Source organism: Bombus vancouverensis, chromosome 14, assembly GCF_051014615.1.
Source record: "Bombus vancouverensis nearcticus chromosome 14, iyBomVanc1_principal, whole genome shotgun sequence".
NCBI lineage: Eukaryota > Metazoa > Arthropoda > Insecta > Hymenoptera > Apidae > Bombus > Bombus vancouverensis.
In genome coordinates this window covers 12,865,908-12,885,841 of record NC_134924.1, presented here as the reverse complement: position 1 = coordinate 12,885,841, position 19,934 = coordinate 12,865,908, and the positions used below count along the sequence as shown (strand labels likewise).

General features: G+C 30.2%; 4 protein-coding genes across 5 annotated transcripts; 1 reads left to right on the top strand and 3 right to left on the bottom strand.

Annotated features, from left to right (window-relative positions):
- Positions 1 to 742: 742 nt before the first annotated feature.
- On the bottom strand, positions 743 to 2,431 carry Prosalpha3 (proteasome alpha3 subunit). Its single transcript, XM_033333306.2, has 3 exons — positions 2,275 to 2,431; positions 1,034 to 1,661; positions 743 to 955 (listed from the first exon to the last, which is right to left on the bottom strand). The coding sequence occupies exons 1-3, from the start codon at positions 2,275 to 2,277 to the stop codon at positions 813 to 815; spliced, it is 774 nt and encodes a 257-aa protein (XP_033189197.1). The 5' UTR covers positions 2,278 to 2,431; the 3' UTR covers positions 743 to 812.
- Positions 2,432 to 2,812: 381 nt separating this feature from the next.
- Positions 2,813 to 5,206, bottom strand: LOC117156355 (uncharacterized). 2 transcript variants are annotated; one of them, XM_033333298.2, is made up of 3 exons: positions 5,065 to 5,206; positions 4,486 to 4,657; positions 2,813 to 4,321 (listed from the first exon to the last, which is right to left on the bottom strand). In XM_033333298.2, the coding sequence occupies exons 2-3, from the start codon at positions 4,651 to 4,653 to the stop codon at positions 3,293 to 3,295; spliced, it is 1,197 nt and encodes a 398-aa protein (XP_033189189.2). In that variant the 5' UTR covers positions 4,654 to 4,657; positions 5,065 to 5,206; the 3' UTR covers positions 2,813 to 3,292. The 2 variants fall into 2 exon arrangements, with proteins under 2 accessions (XP_033189189.2, XP_033189188.2); XM_033333297.2 differs by lacking the exon at positions 5,065 to 5,206 and having other exon boundaries at positions 4,486 to 4,850.
- A 527-nt stretch (positions 5,207 to 5,733) lies between these two features.
- Positions 5,734 to 9,841, top strand: eIF3j (eukaryotic translation initiation factor 3 subunit J). The gene is made up of 6 exons (XM_033333307.2): positions 5,734 to 5,894; positions 5,987 to 6,069; positions 6,723 to 6,836; positions 7,230 to 7,368; positions 9,041 to 9,205; positions 9,572 to 9,841. Exons 1-6 carry the CDS (start codon positions 5,879 to 5,881, stop codon positions 9,763 to 9,765), a joined length of 711 nt encoding a protein of 236 aa, XP_033189198.1. The 5' UTR covers positions 5,734 to 5,878; the 3' UTR covers positions 9,766 to 9,841.
- Positions 9,842 to 14,177: 4,336 nt separating this feature from the next.
- Positions 14,178 to 18,378, bottom strand: LOC117156354 (chitinase-3-like protein 2). The gene is made up of 6 exons (XM_033333295.2): positions 18,177 to 18,378; positions 16,785 to 17,051; positions 16,376 to 16,657; positions 16,062 to 16,298; positions 15,444 to 15,867; positions 14,178 to 15,306 (listed from the first exon to the last, which is right to left on the bottom strand). The coding sequence occupies exons 1-6, from the start codon at positions 18,233 to 18,235 to the stop codon at positions 15,163 to 15,165; spliced, it is 1,413 nt and encodes a 470-aa protein (XP_033189186.1). The 5' UTR covers positions 18,236 to 18,378; the 3' UTR covers positions 14,178 to 15,162.
- Between the last annotated feature and the right edge of the window lie 1,556 nt (positions 18,379 to 19,934).

Sequence of the window (19,934 nt, the reverse complement as noted above, 5' to 3'; positions counted from 1 at the left end):
CGGGACTCACGTTGACTGGGCGTCCGCGCTAAGCTGGCCATCAATATGGGCATCCCGTCGAGGAATCCGGGATGGCCAGGTTGGCTAGGGAGAGGCGAACCGGGCCAGAGGGGAAACCCAGCAGCCAAAAGTCTCCGTGGCGGGCAGTAGTGGGATCGCGCCCGGGAGTGGGACCGCAGTGACAGCCTGGTCAATATGACTCGACTCATAACTTTTTTTTTCATTTTTTTCAATTTTTTATCTTATCCCGGTTAACATAGCACCGTAGACATATGTTTATTAAACTAATCGCTTAATTTTTTATAATAAAAATCTTTGTCCGTATGGGCTGTTATAGTGTGTCAGGTGTCTCTAACTGCTGTATCAATTTTTCATTATTTTTGAATATCTGTTTGATCCTATTACAAGGTAAATACTCCTTTCTGTGCGTCTCTGATTTGTAATGGACTTCTGTCTTCTACCTGTTATTCTAATATATTTTTCGAAGATATACTTCTTTGTAACAATTACTCGGTTAAAACATAATCCAGTTATTCTTTTGATTTAAAAAAAAAAAAAACTGAGAAAGAAAGATCAAATTAATGAATTAACTATGATGCTCGTATAGGAAACTTATTAATTTCTACATTATTATTCATTATTTCTGCCTTTTATACTTTCACTTCGGTACAATGTAACGTTGCGTAAAAGGATATTGACATTATATTCGGTATAAGGATTGGAAACTGTATAAGACAATTCGTAGAATTTCAGGACGATATTATTAAACAAGAAAATATAAGAAAAATACAAGATACGCGACATGGTTATTTTTATAATTTCTGTTTCTCTTTCTTTGCTTGTTCAGCAAGTGCTTCTAAACGATCGTGTTCTGCGATCAAAGCATCAACTTCACTCGTAGGAAGGATCCTTGTAATAGTTTTATCGTTTTCTCTTATTAGGGTGACCATTTCCACTGAAATAAAATAAAAAGTAGTTAAAATATTACACAATTTTACATTTATGAAACTACATTTAAATTATATACATTTACCTTTGTCTCCTGATAACTTATTGAGATCTAAAGTCTTAGACAGCACTTTTATAGCCAGTGCTTTTGCTTCGTCTAACGTGATATTGTTATTATCATATTCCTGCTTTAAAGATGATACCGCAGCAGCAGAATTATGTCCGATACAAGTTGCTTTCCAACCTCCGTAATTCCCACTTGGATCTGACTGATACAATTGGTATCCATAATGCTTGTCCCATCCCATATATAAGATGGAAACACCAAAAGGCCTTTTTCCTCCATATTGTGTATACGCTTGCTTTACATCGCAAAGCCAAGACACAAGTTGCTCGCAAGGAATAGGCTCTCCATATTGCAATAAATATCGTTGCGCGATTAAACGTAATTCATTTGTTAATACATTAGCATCGGAAGTGATACCAGCGACAGAGCACACAATGTCATCGTTCAGTTTGTAGATCTTTTCAGAATAATATACCTCATCCAATAATTTATTTATATTACGTCTTTCTGCCACAAGTAGAACACCGTCAGTTGCTAAAATGCCAAGGCAAGTACCTGCATGACTTATAGCTTCCATTGCATATTCTACTTGATAAAGACGACCCTCGGGAGAAAAGATTGTCGTGCGTGTATCATATCTGCGTGCCTGTTAGCGTAAAAATGGAATTAAATACGAGTTAAAAATGTCAATATTATATTTTTAAATTTCATAATCTTTTGAAACTCATGTTTCTACTATTGAGCAATATCGTTTAAATTTTTTATAGATTCTAAAATAATATAGCCCCACTATATTCCACTTCGACTTGTAAATATGAATTCATGTAACCTAAAAAATACCAGCTAAACAAACTTAAAACACTCGATATGAATAAAAACTCAATTTAATAAGAACACAGTATCGCAGAATAAACGATGCGTCCATATGTGATGTAAATAAATAAATAAATAAATAAATAAATAAATAAACTTCGTTAAATTAACTTTATGATGATCATCATTCAAGTTTTAACAATAGCAATTTATAAGCAATAATGAGTAAATTTCTATGAGGAAATGAAAAAATTTTTTAAACACAAAAACACATTTAATAAAACAAATTTACATACAATATCCTAATACTATTATTATATATATTATTTCGTTATTAGCGAATGACAATGCAATTTATGTAACCTCCAAATTTTAATAGAAAGATACCTAAAAGGTTAATGAAAATTATAATAAATAATAGTAAATTAATACTTCTTTATATTTACCATTATGTGAAACTTTCAGTACGGTAGATACAATATTATGACAAACAAAATTGAGAAATTGACACCAGCGATAAGAAGCGATTTGTACAAGTCGGATTTTTGAATAACTTCAGAACACACAACAGTTTGTTCCGGAAGTTGACAGGATTTCACATCGATGTATATGCGTTCTATAATAAGACTGGCATTCTTATAGCATAAATGTAATAAATATAATAAATAAAACAAATCAACATACGGACAAACCAACATGAGGACATACGCTCATAATTTATTTATTTTATACTATATAAGTGTATTATATACATATAGTATAAATTAGATAGATTATGTATATATGTATATGTAATATAATAAAGATATCTTTTTTAATACTCTGATGTATGTAAAAATTATATTTATATTAAATAATTTACTTACTTGTTGTTATCTTCTTTTTACAAATATGTACTTAGTGAAATTTTTACGATAAAATCAGTAATTTACTTCAATTATTTCAATGTGGATTAGGAGGTTTTGTAATTAAACATCATAGTAATTGCTGTTGCGTAAAAATATATTTAATTTAAAAAAATATATAAACTCAATTATCATCAGTACTTTTCCAGCGAATAATATTTTGTCACTATTAAAAGTCGAATTGCCAATTGTATTATAAAAATACATCATTTGTACATATATTTAATTTGCACAATACTATAATTTTCCAATCGATATTCGTAATCGTTTTAATTATCATGGTTTTCGAAGGTCTTATTAAGTTTTAAAAGGAATCTAATAATAATAATAAAAAAGAAGAGGAAAATGAAATACCGACATTTTACGATTACTAAAGAAAAAGGAACTTTATGGAAACTATACATATAGTTTCATCGTTAATTCTTAAAAATCATATCAAATATTTTAAGAAGGAAAAGGAATTGCTTCATATAGTAACATCATAAAAAGAAAAAAGAATTTCATAAGGTAACACGTTAAGAACGAAATAACGAAATTAAGCACATTATTAAAGTATTTCCTATTCTTTGTCATAACCGTAGTCAGAAACCAAATCTTGTGTCATTTTTTTCCCTTTTCCTTCTTCTCCCATTTTCATATTAGAGTTCAAATGCTGATAAATTCTAGTGAATCCTCTCCCAGTACTAATCTTTTTTGCCTCCCCATAAAGTTTTGCTGCTATTTTTTTATTGCACGGAATAATATTCTGAGAGTTAGAGCTACCTTGTTTACTTGACTTTGGTTGAGAATTATTTTTTTTAATATTATCCTTTTTATCGTTCCCTTGTGCTTCAGGATTATTTCCTTGAGAAATTACATTCATGTTAGGATTACTTCCTACATCTGAAACACCTTTATCAGCCTCAAAAATATCTTTGAATAACGCAACAGCATTGTTTTCTTCATTAGGAATATTTTCTTTTTCTTTTTTACTAAAGCTATTATTTATAGTTGAAGAAGTGATACCTATATCAGTACTTGTATCGATAGTATTATTTTTCAAGCAATTTTTTGTAGAATCTGCTATGTTGCTGCTATTATTACTTATAATGGAAACATCTTCTTTCTTCGATGAAATACTCTTTGTTCCCTTCTTCCCATCGCTTTCCTCTATTTTCAATTTGTCTAACTTGGAAATAAGATTACTAGCAAAATTTCCATCGCATAACATTGCTTTAGAAAGTTGTTTAGGTGGCTGCAATGGTTGTTCAATGTCTACTTTCTTTCTTGTGGTGCTCGTGTTGCTGCTAGTGTTGCTGCTAGAGTCGCTGTTAGTCCTTTGAAGAAGAGACATTCTCTCTCTTTCATACTGTTTAAACTGTTTCTTCTGTGATTTTGACATAGCAATCGCCCCTCTAATTACATCTCTATTTTCTGTTGCAGCTAATGGATTATATGATCGATTATTTCCAGTCCAGTCTTCATCCATTGTACGAGTTCTCGTGTTAGGTACTCTCTCCACTAGAATTCTCGGAACGTCTTCATCTGATTCTAATGTGATTTCCTTACTTTTTACGTCTCCACTTGATGGACATATTGTCAAATGGTGCTACAGAAATAAATTATACTAACATTAGAATCTAAGAATTAATAATTCGACTTATCAGATATTAAATTCTTCTATTGGGTAACACAAATGGTTAAGTAGGAATAACATGAATGAAATATAAAAATTTATAAAAAAAGGGTGCGTAAAAATGTTCTCTAATTTACCTCATACTGTTCCGAGTCTAATATGTGTGTTCTATCGTATTTACAAGCAAGCTTGTCATCTTTCTGGTAATTTTTGGCACATTTTGTTATATGAATTTGAAATCTAGATTTTCTAATACGATGACATTTGTTGTATGGGCAAGTAATATAAACCTCCATGTCATTCATTTTTCTAAGAACAAAAGAAATAAAAATTATTATGTAATTATAAAACTAGTACGTATATTTATATATAAAGAGAAAGTTTTCAATGTCATTTTGTATTGTCATCAGTATCATGTTGTATCTTCTTTTTTTATGGTCGACTGGTTGACAATACAAGTAATTAAAAAAAATATAACAGTTATTGTTAATAAAAATGGTCGCTCAAAGGAGGGAAAATTATAAGTTTGAATTTCTGTATTAATAACAAAATTTATTATATTCTAATTCGTAAATAACTTTTATGTTCAACGTTACGTGCGTGATCTTATTTAAAATATAATTTTAAATTTATTTTCAAGCTTAATATATAAGATATTCGGTCTTCTTGCAACTGCCGCAAAATTGTTTAGGCAATAACATTTTGAATTTACTTGCCAATTGTATCAAAAGTATATCACTTGCAAAATCGCACAACTGTATTACTACTCATATCACAATACATGTATCTACATACGTCACATATTGTTTTAATCTAAATTTTGAATCCGTAACGTATAATTCAAACGTATATATAATTTTCGACGAAAGAGCTTTTAAAGGGAAGTCCCCCTATGATAAAAAATATGACGACAATCTTTAATACCGAAACAAATAGTAAATTTTAGCCTTATAAATCTAAATTATAAATAATTTGCCATGAACTAGCGTAAATGATAAATTTTGCGAATATATTAATTACAGAGAAACGAATTTCCATAGATCTATGTGGATTTGTTTTACAATGTATAAATGTGTTATACAAAATGTTATCATTTTACAAAAGGAAAGGAAAAAGCAATAGAATTAATAACATTTTATATATTAAATACGAAAATAAGTTAATAGAAATTAATAAACAACTCTTTTTTTTAGAATTTAAAATTTGTAGCTACAAATCATTGCTATTATATATTATTATTATTATGTTCACCTATTACTAATTTCCGTTGCAAAACCTTGCTAATTGAAATGATAATAATAATCCCTAAATAATCATTGTGTTTGGTATTATTTTTAATACAGGGTATCCAATCTCTAACATGCGTAATTTATGTTTCATACCACCACTATATCGCAAGAAAGGCACACGCTTTCCTCGCACAGTATGGCTCGCTTGATTCCAGTCGTGATCTGTTCAACCACGTTAGTTCGAGGAGGATTTGTTTCATTTACGAACGAAATCGTGCGCAAATAATCCAAAATCCACACCATGGATGACGAGTGGGGTATGTGCAAATCGATTTTCCGACATTTAATTGTTATGCGATTGTACCTTTAATCGAAACTACGAAACCATTTTAACCTTCAACTTTTACAGATGTCGAGAACGCCGAGGCGAAATTCGACCTCGCTATCAGATCCAACAAGTGGGAGGGCGAAGACGAAGACGAAGATGTCAAGGTTCTGTGTTACTGGCTTTCTTATTCTAATTTTGTGCATACGATTTTGAAAATCTTCCGTTCAGACGACACACCATAAGTGTGGTTAACCTTTCATAGAGCTAGTCAACATGAGTCGAATAGCGCGATGATAATTGATTATTGTTGAACAGATTTGAAGTTTGTTTTTGAATTTGAATTGTATAAATATTGAAACCATAATTAGAATTCAAAACGAATGAAATGCATTTAAATTGAAAATTTACGTTTATGTTTGATAATGAATAATTATAGAAATTTAGAATTTATTACTAACGTGTTGTATGTATTTTTAAATTGGATTCTACGTATCGGAGATGAATTGATCCTAAGTTTACCTCAGTTTTAAAGTAATAAAAGTGTCATAGATACAGTTACGTGATGCTTAAATGTAGCATAATTTTCAATTTTAAATAAAATTAAATTTAATTATGTCATGATTATGTAAGATTTGATAATGGCGGGAATTGTCAGAACATATTCCGGATCATGTAGGATATAAATTATTTTGTAAAGATATTTTATTGATATATCTAGATTATTGTAGGAAGAAATATAAGATGAAAATAGAATTAAATATGCATGTTAGAAAATGAAGTGCTTGTACGATGATTTCAAGAAATAATCAATCAACAGGATAGCTGGGAAGATGTCGAAGAAGAAAAGAAAGATGTAGAAAAACCCGCAGAAGTGCCTAAGGCTAAACCAAAGCCAAAGAAAGCTTTGGCAGAAAGAATTGAAGAGCGTGAGGTATAACTTTTCTTTCGATTGAATTTTTTAAATATGTTTTCCTAAAGTAATTTATCTTAAAGTAAAATTTAATCCACTTATTTGATTGCTTGTTTATTATTTTCTGTTTATATTCACATTATACAAGTAAGGTACAGGTGGAAAAAGAATTGTTCCCTTGGGAAAGACAAAGCATATGCATAAACGTTATTGCGCATTTTAAACTTACTCTTTCATGAACACTCCTTTTCCCAGTTGTAACATGATTGTAGGGATACTCTCTACATGAATAAAAATTTACAATTTTTATTGTATGTTTTTGTTTATCTAATTTCTGTTAGTTTATGTATGTAAAGAAACTTAGAGCGTTTATTATATTAATATGACAAGTATTTCTAATTTTGTTAATTATAGAAAAAGGCAAAGGCAGAGGCAGAAAGGAAAGCTAAAGAGAAAGAGGAAGCATTAACGCCAGAAGAGAGGAGAGCGGAACAAATAAGGCGTCAAAGGCTCCAAGAAGAAGCTGATTTACGCCTTGCCATGGAGACTTTCGGTTTGTCCAACCTTGTTGATTTTTCTCATCGCAAGCCGCACAAAACTGAGAAGAAATGACTTCGCTAAAAACTTTTACTTATTAACTCTTTGCACTCCTATTTTTATTTAATAATATGAATTTTAAATAACTTATGAAAGTATATAGTCATTTCATTAATATTTGATAAGGTAAAGATCTTTCTTAAAAGTATTGGAATTAGTATTTTGCTTACAAGGAATTAGGATGTATGTATTACTTTGTTTTTTAAATATTTGATCTTGCTACTGCAAAGCTATGAACTATTTTGTAATTTTACATAAAATTGACGCAGATCTAAACTATAGCACAGTAAAGTATATTAGATTAATAACGTATGTATCTAAGTATGAGCATTGTTATTTTTATTTGTTTCATAACCTTGTTTAATTTTAAGTTTAGATTCAAATTTTGAGACGCATCTATAAGCTTCTTCTTATCTTTGAATCTCCTAAAGTTCTTAATTGATATTAAGTTAGTTGTCGAATCTAATATCATTTTAATTATGAAAGCTGTTGCATTTAGATCTAAATGTTTAAATCCTAAATATAACTCTTTAAATTAAGATAATTGAAACTTAACGTGAATATTATATTTTTGAAATGTGCTTTATTTCTTTCACAGCTACGATTTAGAAGAGATATTTTACTTCAGATATTGTATTTGCTCAAGGTCTAATAATTGGATCGCAAAGAGTTGATTCCACATTCATGGCTTAATGCAAATTTTTAATGGCTTAATTATGTTTTAAAGCTTTATCTTTCATAAACTAATATACAGTATATTTTGCCAGTATTAAGTGTTATTGGTGTAAAAATCAAAATAATTATTATGTAATTTTTAAATACATTCCATTTAGTAAAATAGCTATATATACATAACATAAAATTTCTAACAATTTTCTCGTTCTTAAAAGGACAATATGAAGTATTTTTTTATATAAATTAAAATTGTACATACAGTAAAATAGTTGTAAAAAATTCTGAATAACGTTTTATATGCTCAAAGTGTTCTGTTTTCATCATATTGCTGTAAAAAATTAAACAAATTTTGGGTGTATTTAAATTCCTGAATACTATACTTACTACTGTAATTAAAATGGTTAATTGTCAACTATTGAACATTCTCATATTTCTACATTTAATCCATTTAAAAAGATCAAGTTTGTGTCAGGAACTGTACCAGAGATGTAAATCATGTATCTCAATTATTTAATATAATCTTTGAGGAAAGTGCAGAATTGTTATTGTATAAAAAATAAACACTTCTATTTCATAAAAATATAATGCAGACGTGTCTTATTTATCAACATTTAATCTCCCGTACCGTTCCTGATAAATGTTTAATTTTAATAACAATATACTATGTGCTTTCTGAACATCGATATGATGAATGTTTAAAATTATTTGTTTATTCGAAGGTAAAATCTCGTAGAATTAAAGTTATAGGTAATATTTCGCCTACATAAGCAAAGCATTACTTTTATCGCTATTGGTCAAATTTGAATAATTAAGTTATGAAAGATAGACGAATGTAAATTAATGTAATTAGTATTATATCCACTCGTCATCTAATATTTTTTATTATAAAAATTATTAGTAAAAACAGCTGTAATTATCTTATTAGAAATTATAATTTGAAATTTTTCCCTTAGGTGTAACAGAAGAACCTGCTTTGAGTCTAGATACGACAGTACCTAGCACAAAAGAAGAATTTGAGCAGTATGGAAGTGTACTTACACAGAAGCTAAATCAACTTGCTAAAAATGCCGAGTTTCCCCCGTTTGGGGAAGAACTTATTAAATCTGTTGCTCTCAATTGTAAGTACATTATATTAAAATATAAAAGAATCCAATGTCTTTGTGCCATCTATCCTCGCTACTGTGTCTGCATGGCAACAGAGTAACATCATAACAATTAACAAAAGGCTATATTTAAAAAAAAAATTCAATTTCGATAAATTATTCCTTTTATAAATTCACTTCTTCTTTATAAAATTAATTTTAATTACAATTTTTTTTTCTATTATAAATTTATTTCATCTTCACTGTAAACTAATATCAAATAAATTAATATACTTTAATAGGGCAAACAATCGATTTCATAAATGCATATTGCTTTTTAGTATGCTTAAAATTAATTAATTTAATGGTAAATATGGTATATTATATTAATCTTGTTTACAGTATCCTCAGCGCATTTGAAGAAAGTTAAAACGTTGATCGATAATTTGTTGATTGAGAAGCAGAAAATCGAGAAAGGAGAAAAGGCGAAGAAGAACAAGGGCAAGGGGAAAGCAAAACTGAAAATCGAAGATGACAACACTCTTTTGAGCGAATACGGCGACTATGTTTACGATGACTATGACGATTTCATGTAGCGACCTTCTCATCCCATATTCTTATTATTCCCTAATTCCTTTTCTAGTCGCCTAAATACAAGCAAATGGTTATTAACATTTTTGCAAATTTTATATCCTTTATTCTCTCTCTTTATATTTGAATTTTCATTCTCTTTATTTCTTGGTTCGAGAATGGTTACAATATTAAACATTACATCAAATAGTTTTTAGAATTTCATGTTATACAGGATATTTCGTTTAACTGGAAACGACAGAATATCTCGCGAGGCATTAAATTTATCAAAATAATGTTTTAACGAAAGTTGTTTGGTTCAAGAAGGAGCATCATATGGATGAAATTTTTTTTTTTTTGCGGATCTAGTAGTGGAGGAGATTTTAAGGTCAACTTCATTTTTTCAAACGGAACCGTATATTTTTAATACATTAATCGACCCATCTCGGCATTCCCCATAGAAAAGTATTAGCCTGTTTATGCCGAGAAATTATTAGTTTCGGCGATATTTTAACTTCAATGTGTCAAATATAATGTATGGAAGACAAAGAAAGACACGGAGCGGTATTCCTGTGTTTACATTGTTTTTGTCTTCCGTACGTTAAATTTGACAAATTACAGTTGAAATATTCCTCGGACTAATGATTTCTCGGCGTAAACAGGCTAATATACTTTTCTATGGGGAATGCCGAAATGGGTCGATTAATGTATTAAAAATATATGGTTCCGTTTAAAAAAATGAAGTTGACCCTAAAATCTCCTGCGCTGCTCGATCTGGAAAAAAAATAATTTCATCGATATGATGCTCCTCCTCGAACCAAACAACTTTCGTTAAAACGTTATTCTGATAAATTCAATGCTTCGCGAGATATTCTGTCGTTTCCAGTTAAACGAAATATCCTGTATATATAATATATATTATATATTTCGTGTGTGGGTATGTGTGTGTGTGCGGATGCGCGCGCGCGCATCTGTGTGCGTAAAAAAAAATATATATATTATATATAAAACAGTTTAAAGAAAGAAAAGAAAAAACAAGAAAAATGAATATACATAGTACATCGATGGGATGTAAAGGCAGATTAACGCAAATATGTTGATATGTTTTAAATATAATTGAAAAGAAACTACATTACTACTTACCCCGATTGATTCAAACTATTAATAGTTTCGAAAAAAATTGATAATCTTCAATATATATGCCAGCAAATTTAGTCACGTTTAGTTTGTTAATTTATGGACTAATTATAACCAACGTAAACTGTATACCGATAATGAAAATCGGATACCGAGGAAATACAATAGAATATTATGATGACACCGGTGGCACAATGTTCGTGCCACGAGCGTTGCGGAAGAACTGAATGATTCGGTGAAGAGTAGGATAACTTGTTGATCGTGGGGATCCATCCTTCGGAAAGAATTTTATGCGCATGCCTCAATAATCTTCTCGTACAGGAAACTACACATGTATATATAAAACAGTTTCTTATAGTTTTTTATCAACAAATATGCACGTACGATTATATGGCTATTGTTTTCGTAATATATGGTATTGTTGAAATAATACTTTATAGAAATAATATACTTTGTTTGGAAAAAAACTTATTAAAATCTTCATCTTCGAAAAATGTGAGGAAAATTGAAAATCGAAGTAATTCAATAGTACTTTTTATTAAGCATTCTCATTACATGGATAGAAGATATGCATAGTGAAATGAAAAAATTACATACATACTTATTAGTCAAAGATTCTATTCGAACATGGACGAAGTTCTGACGCTTAAAACTATCTTATAGAATTCTTTATATTTACCGCAGTAAAACTAAGAGAATACGGCATATTTTACGATAAACTATGAATATTGTTTCATTTTTTGTTCTCTCAATAATAAATTTCACTTGTTGTCACGCTTGTTCTATCTCTTTATGAGTAAATTAAACGCTAAATCTTTCTTCGTTTCACATATTCCATTAGATCTGCTTGATTTTGATTAGAATAAACTAATTTTTGTTATGCTGCAGTTTGTTTTTCTTAGTTTTATTGCAATAATTTTTAACAATATATCTTTTAATATTAATATTAAATAAACGATACATGATAGTTTTAATTCTTATTCTGATAAACAACTTCATTGCAATCAATTTATGAATTTGAGTGCAATAAATATGTTTCCGATTTAACGTAAAGCTATTCTTTTCTTTTTTCTTTTTTATTTACGATACTATGGCACATTATGATAGTTTGATTATATAATTAGAGGCAAAGTTTAAAAAATCTAATAAAAAAAAAAAAAAATCATTTCTATACTTTTAAAATGATTAATATCGATCAAATTATGCTTTTACTTTCGTTAAAATTAAAAATACATTTCTGTATAAAGCTTAACATATCTATATTCGATTTGGAAATGTATAATTAAAAAATATCATTCTCTATTAATTATTTTTCTTCTTTTAACTCTCAACGAATATTAACAATTTTTAATATATAGAAAATTGTAATATGTGTTATTGAGATATTCGAATATTTCCTATATTTCAGCATCTTTTACCAATACTTAAATCAATAAAAAAGATATTTTATATCTGTCGGAGATGAGGGGCCTTCTCTTTGCAATCCTTGGCAAAACCTCAATACTTTAGTCTAGATTCTTATCATAAGCCGTACTTAAGTAATTGTTTACGATTTAATCCGATTATGTTTTTGCCCGAGATTTTGTGACAATGAGCTTGGACTCGAAGCGACACAACCAGTCGCTAAACGTAGCCGCGGTCACGGGATGAACGTTTTACCTAACAAAGGTATGGAGTAATCGTATAGCTCTGCTTAAAAAGATATAATTGTAGCGGCACGCGACATTAAACCCACCAACGGTTTCTGTCCCGTGGCTCGCTACACAAAGACCCCATTCTTCGGACAAGATCATTGCCAGATGTCGATACATCTTCACAGTATATTTTCAGCTAGCCTAAGGATCCGCTATAAATCTTAGGATTTATTTAGCTAAGGTTCTTCGAACTGACAAATAGTCTTAGTCTTGGCAGCCCCTAAATCTATCACCTACCACGGGAAGATACGGGAAATCTGCTTTTCCCGCGTACGATGCTTCCTGCTAGCACCTCGACCACCGACATATAGAAATTAACCAATTAACAGCAACGTCCAGTTCCCTCCCTCACTTTCTGAACGAAGGCTTTCCTCGACGAATCCGATGATCTCGTGTCCTTTGACACATCCCATCATAGTTTTTCCTCTGCAGCAGCATCGTGACGGAAGGTCATTCTCTCGTGAGGTCTCATTAGCGAATTACGTAGCGTCTTCACGATCAGTGAATACTCTACGTTCTAACAAAGAGTTGGTTTAGTAATACCAGTATCGTAGACAAGTAAATCGAGTCCGAGAAATTAGACTTTGGAAGAAAGTACATTTGTTATCCCGTTGACCGTGGATTCGTTATCGAACCTAATACCATTGTCGTTAGTGTCTAATCAACGCGGTTACTTGTCAATTCTGTAATATCCACACTTGTACTAATAATCATATTTGTACTAGTAAATATCTTCTCTATTGCATAACAACAATGTCTAATCCAAATGAAGATTCGTTACACGCCCCTAACCCCTAATCATGATGCGAACCCGACATATCTATATTATAAATTATGTTGAAATTCAACTTCATTTAATTAACAGTAATTATCATGATAATACATATCTGTAATAGAGGAATCATATTTAATAATTTTAAACGATAATTAATTACATACTTTAAGTTGCTGCTTTACATTTGTAAATTTAAAAACACGAATTAATTTCTTTTAACAACTTCTGTTACAAGGCATCTTCTAAAACACTTGTTACGTTTATTATAATGATAAGTAACACATAAAAAAGAATAAAAACCGAAAAGAGTAAATACAGTAAATTCAACATCTATTCAAGAATATTAACGCCTTTGAACAGTCGTGAAATTCATACTTTTAACTTTTTGAAGTCAAAGTTCCAAGACGCTGGCTTTTAAAAGATAAGGAGCTAGCATAAATCTTACAATAACCAGTTCTTTTGGTCAACATGTGTGTGCATCGGTAGACGTTTTCGTCGCAATGAAAGTTTGACGAAAATTACCAGAGGTGATATTAAATCAATAAACTACCACTTATTTGTTTATTAGAAAGTTCGTTTAAATTATAATACTAACTTTTAACTGAAAAATCACAAAATTCCTTTCGAGGTAGTAACGTTGAACGATTTAGTTTACATAATCACTAAATATCATTAATTTCAAAATTTGAACTTTCCAAATCACTGAAATATTAATCCTCGGAATCCGCACAAAATTATTAACTAATAATGTACTATTTAGTTTCTTTATTTCCTACCTTAACATAAGTTTTTAGATTAATATCTACTAATATATGCTTAAAAAGAAAACAAATTTATATTTCAAAATAAATTATATTTCAAACAAAACAAGTAAAATGGAAATGAATAAATACAATGTAAATAATTGTTATTAACTATAATTAATAGGGTGTATTTGGTAACAATTTGTACAAGGCTAGATAGGAAAGTAATTTTCCTCCTTGATGTTCCTTTCGTATACATGTACGTATATGTTAGCGACGATGCGCGTTAAAGGTCACCGAAAGCAGTTGTTGGTCCGATACCATTTTGCTTTTGTATGGATCTATGGGGCAGAGCAAGGGGAGAGGGGGGCGGGGGTAAAAGAGGAGATCATTATTGGGCTGTGTATGACCAGTAAGACTACGTGTAGAAAAGTGCAATGCAGATGTCTGACAAATAGTGATAGCTATCGGACGTTGAAGAATTGTTTGGAAAAAGATATAGAAGTTAACAGGCAAATCAATATTGCATCAGCCTAAAAAATACAAATACCTGGCCTAGGAATGTAGAAAACGAGGGTGACTGCTGTTAAAACCCAGGATATACATATTTTTGCACTCTGGAATTTCATAACAAAATGTATACCTATGAGTGATTCGGCCATACAGTATCATATCCGATCATCAAAAAAGTTTCTAAAGAATTTTGATTTAAATATGACTATTACTGTCTAATAAATATGACTAATAAATATTCTATTATTCATCTTTAATTTCTTCCTATATGTTTATAAATGAATTATATTATGTTTTAATAATAAATAAAATAAATACGTGTATGTTTAATTTAATAGCTTTGAATTAAAATTATAGTTGTACTTTATGATATGCAAACAATTGCAAATGCAATTAAATTATTTTGAAAAAAGACAGAAGTTTTCTTTTAAGAGCAAACGATACTTTATGACACTGTAAGAAATTAAGAAGAAGCAGCAGTTCCGATTTGATCGATCAAATACTTTTCAAGGAATGCGATATCTCTGTTTGGAATGTAAAGAAGTGACAAACGAAAATGGATTAATCGGTTTGATACCTGAGAATCTTGCTAACAGTACGAGTTAAAGGAAAGCTTTCATTGAATTTACATGTATTATTCCAATCATCAACATTTAAGGATAATATCATTGCTCCTCCAAAATTATTCCTACGGATCCATTCAGCCTAAAACATAGTACATAGCAATTAGAATATGTTTGGTCCTTGAGCGATCTTAATTCTAAAAAAAAATACAATCGTTTGTCTTAAATCGTTAATTTTATCGAATGGGTTTAGAAAGTAAGAGTAGTATATGTACATGCCTTATAGTAAACACTTGTAACATCGTCATATGAGATCCATTCTCTGTCTTTATAGGCATAGGGAACCTTGCTTTCATGTTTGAAAACGCTCTTCGCGCCGTTTTGAAGGAACTCGCAAACTGTAGGATAAGAAACGAAACCCATCTTCCCCAATTCTCCGAAACCATTTGCTGGTGCGAGTAAATCATGATTCTGCGGATTATCCAGTCTATAGTTGTGGCCATAAGTAGGAATCCCAACAATTAACTTTTCTCTTGGCATCCCTTTTGAAAGCCAATAATGAACCGAATAATTAACATTTAGAGTGGAAAGATAACCGGATTCAGCAGCATGTGAGAAAAGCGGTGCATTGAGTCCGGTAATTGGATAGTACCATACATAAAAATGGTAGTCATATGACATCAAGTTCACAAAATCTACATACCTAAATAATAACAAAATTTGATAAATTTTATATAAACATTTACGACAATATAAATAAACAAAATTGATTTTATAGTTACATAAAGAAATACTTTTTCTTAAATGATCTTAATAGCTCTAATTATTATTGGCCATTATCGAATAGTAGCGCAGCTATCTAATATTGCTCATATTACAAAAAACATGTTCGCTCACTTTGCCATTTCTGCAACCATATAGCTTTGATCAACAATAGCTTGTGGAGCAGCTACTGCAACAGAAAGAATCAACGTTTTTGTAGCGCGGTAAAATTCTCTTCGTAATTCCTCTAATAACTGTACGAAATGGAGTTTTTCCCGTTCATCAGCTCCAAGCCATGCAGGAAATTCCCAATCTAAGTCGAGTCCATCGAAACCAAATGTCTTTGTCACATTTAAAACGGACCGTATAAATCTATAAAAAAGAGAACATGTAGCGTTTTCAATGCTCTTTATAACGGAACAATTAAAATGAAAAACAACAAAAGTTACCTTTTTCTATTTGCATGATTTTTTACCATTTCTGAAAAACCTAAGTGGAGCTCATTACTGCCGCCAGCACTGATCATGACCCTTAATTGAGGTTGCAATTTCTTCAAGGCGATAACTTCCTTGTAGATTGATGAATTACTGCCCAAATCTAGGCTGCAGTTCACCACGCCCGCAAAACCCACGATAATATGCGTACAAAGATCAGGGTCAATGTGCGACGGACTGAGCTCCCAGAACGTGTTCAGGTCGCTCGATATGGTGTAATAACAGACAATGATTTGCCTATGAAAGAAAGCTCTTTTCAATAACTTAAATGTTATTTTCTCATAACTAATTCTTGATGATAATAACGATGTTCGTAAACTTTCTCTTGAGACATATATACTTTGGGCAATAAATATATAAGTACCCTGAGGAATTGGTGTTGTAGTGTTGTGGCGAACTGATGCTGTTGTTCCTGTCCGCATTCTGGTTCTCCTTCGTCGACTCGGCGTACATCCGAGCCCGACGTAACCACGTAGCAATCTTGGCATTGTCTGTTAGTGTTTCTGTATCGAGTGTCTTCGCTCTTGGAGAGCGAAGGATAACAATTCCCAACCACGCGCGTGTCACGAAAAGAACTCCAAGTATCAAAGATACTAATGCCAAGCACAGAACTTGTGTTCTCCAACGTGGTCTACAAAAGGATATGAAAATTTATATTAATTTCTAAATTTGAGTCATTGATATATAATATATACAGATAAGCTTATGTTTCATACAATATCAGAAATGTGTGCAGTAAATACAGTTAATAATTCATTATAACAAATTTATTTCTCAATTTTATACGCTTGAGCTGCATGAAACATAAATTTCAAATTTATTTTATGCGCATTTTTAACCATTTTAAACCATGAAGGCTTCTTGTATCATAGTAAATATAGGATAATCAATAACCACACCTGTAACTTTTGACATATACTCACACATATATGCCCACACATATGACTCATTACACACAAAAAAAAAAGCTATAAAAGTAGATGTTGTAAAGAAATTTAATATTATATAGGAAAATGTAAATATAGAGAATGTAAATAAGATAAATATAACTATATTATTCAATGAAAACAAGCAAAGTTTATACTTTACACTTTCTATAACGATATAGGTATATACCTTTTTTTATAAATGTTTAGGTTTACAAAAATATATTGAAAGAATTATTTAAGTGGAGTAAAAATGGCAGTTTCAATACCGTAAAAAATAATATTTACAAATTTTTAAATCAAATTTTACCAAATTTGACAATAGTAGTTGACTTTACAGATATGTGTATCTAACAATATATTCAATTGTAACTTTTGAAATAAGGAATTTGGTACTGTACATTATCTAAGAGATAAAGTGCTTATAAATGGAACTTTGATCATTATCATTTATTCAATTTATGTGTATTGACATTATACATGCATATTCTTCTGCGTAATTATCTAAACTATACTATTTTATAATATTATATTGTAATATATAAATCTGGTAGTGGGGAGGCATCTAAACAGTGTTATGAATAAGTATGTATTATGCTTAATATGATATCATTGAAAATGATATATTACTAATATCAATTTGTAAATGTAAATTACGAGATTTATTATACACATTGGAAAGAAAGAAATAAATGAAAACCAAATTATTGTTATAGGAGTTATGTGTCATATACACACACACACACACGCGAGCGCGCGCGCGCGTGCATGCATGCATATAATATAAGGGAATTAAAAGACAACTAACTATAAAAAAAAGTGCAACTTACTGTCGGACGTCTGTTAACAATTCATATTTGGCCTGTGGCACGGGGATTTGGTTAACCATTGAACGCACAATGTTCGTCAAAATTGACGCTTGAGGACGCTAGTCCTCTAGGGTGGCTTACCACTTTTATTACTACGCCCAATGCGTTATGATTAGGGTCGTATACTTATACAGATATGTCTGACAAATCCTGCGGTGGGGGTAAGGTTTTTAATGTCATAAAGCGTGCTTTGCGAAATCGGCCGCTAGCCATAGAGCGCTGCGATCTAGTAGGTTGATGAGAACGACATGTATTAGAAGGAATCTACTTCCTCGGGATTTATCTTTTAATGATAACATTCTCTTTGTACTTTTTCTATTTTTTTATTTAGTTATATATAGGCATGAGTAGTGCTTAGTTAATGACTAGATTACTTTTTATAAATTTTTCATGATTTGTTTAAATAAAAGAAGTAAATACACAGTATTTCATTTAGTACAGAAGAATGTTATTTGAATAAATATTATTTATGAACCATTATTAGATATTATTTCCAATAAAAACATTTAACAAAATTACAATTTCGAAATCTAATATATTTTTAATACTTTTATACCATGTAGATTTGACGCACCTATTGGTAAATAAGTTTGTTTTTGTTTTTTAATTCATTAAAAAATCGCATAACCACCTATATGTACTATCTGTAATGTGAATGATATTGTCGAAAACATTTTATTGAAATAATACTTTTCACGATTGAAACTTTCCAATGTTGTTAAATCTTCTATTGAGCAGGCAAAATTATAATAGAATTTTAGAGTTTATAAAACTTATTAAAAATGCAAAAAATACTTATATTAAATCACATTTATTAAACGTTAAATGTTTATATATAAAAATATCTTTATACATTGGTTTGAACATTTTCCTTTGAATGACTGACCCTTTTCCTCTTTGGTTTCTTTGATGTCTAAATCGACACATTCTTAGTTGGACATAATAATGAACCTACTTACAGAAAGACATATTTCCAGTACATCCAATGTTTTGTCCGCTGAGAGATAAAAAATTTTTATGTTTGATGTGTATTTTAAGAAACATTCGTTTACGTACTTCATTAAATGATAAAAGAATGCAAATTTGCACGAATCAAACCTTTCGTTTTCATGCCAACTAACTGTGCAACTGAAGTATTATTCTTGCTATGGATCAGTGTTTCTGTACATGATTTACCTTTCTTACACGTATATCATTTTGTAAAAGTTGTTTGCATAGATAGCCTGTAAGTATGGTATAATTACGTAATTAATACATATATAAAACATCAAATTATGTTTCCACGACAATGAGACATAGATTTACATATTTATTTTTACACATGTCTAGATATCTGCAACATATTTGAACGTATCTCAAATACAAACATGCATTATAAGAATAATGCATATATACGGACTATGAACTTCTCAGATAATATTTTTCATTATATCTTATAGGCAACCAGAGTTTCTTTTTGTAATCAGTATTTGCAAATGTTAAATGTTAAAGATTTATCAGTCATGTTCATTGCGGCTCTATTTATATGTGCATATTTTATTGGAAAATTGCTGATTATATATAACGAGATCTATCTATCAACAAAATATACGACAAATCATATTCACAAATAGTTGCACATTCGTGTCGTAAAGAAATGGTATTAATATGAAAGAAACATCTTTAAATTTTTTTAAAAAATTATATTTCTTCAAATCTTCACTCAGCCTATCTTGAATA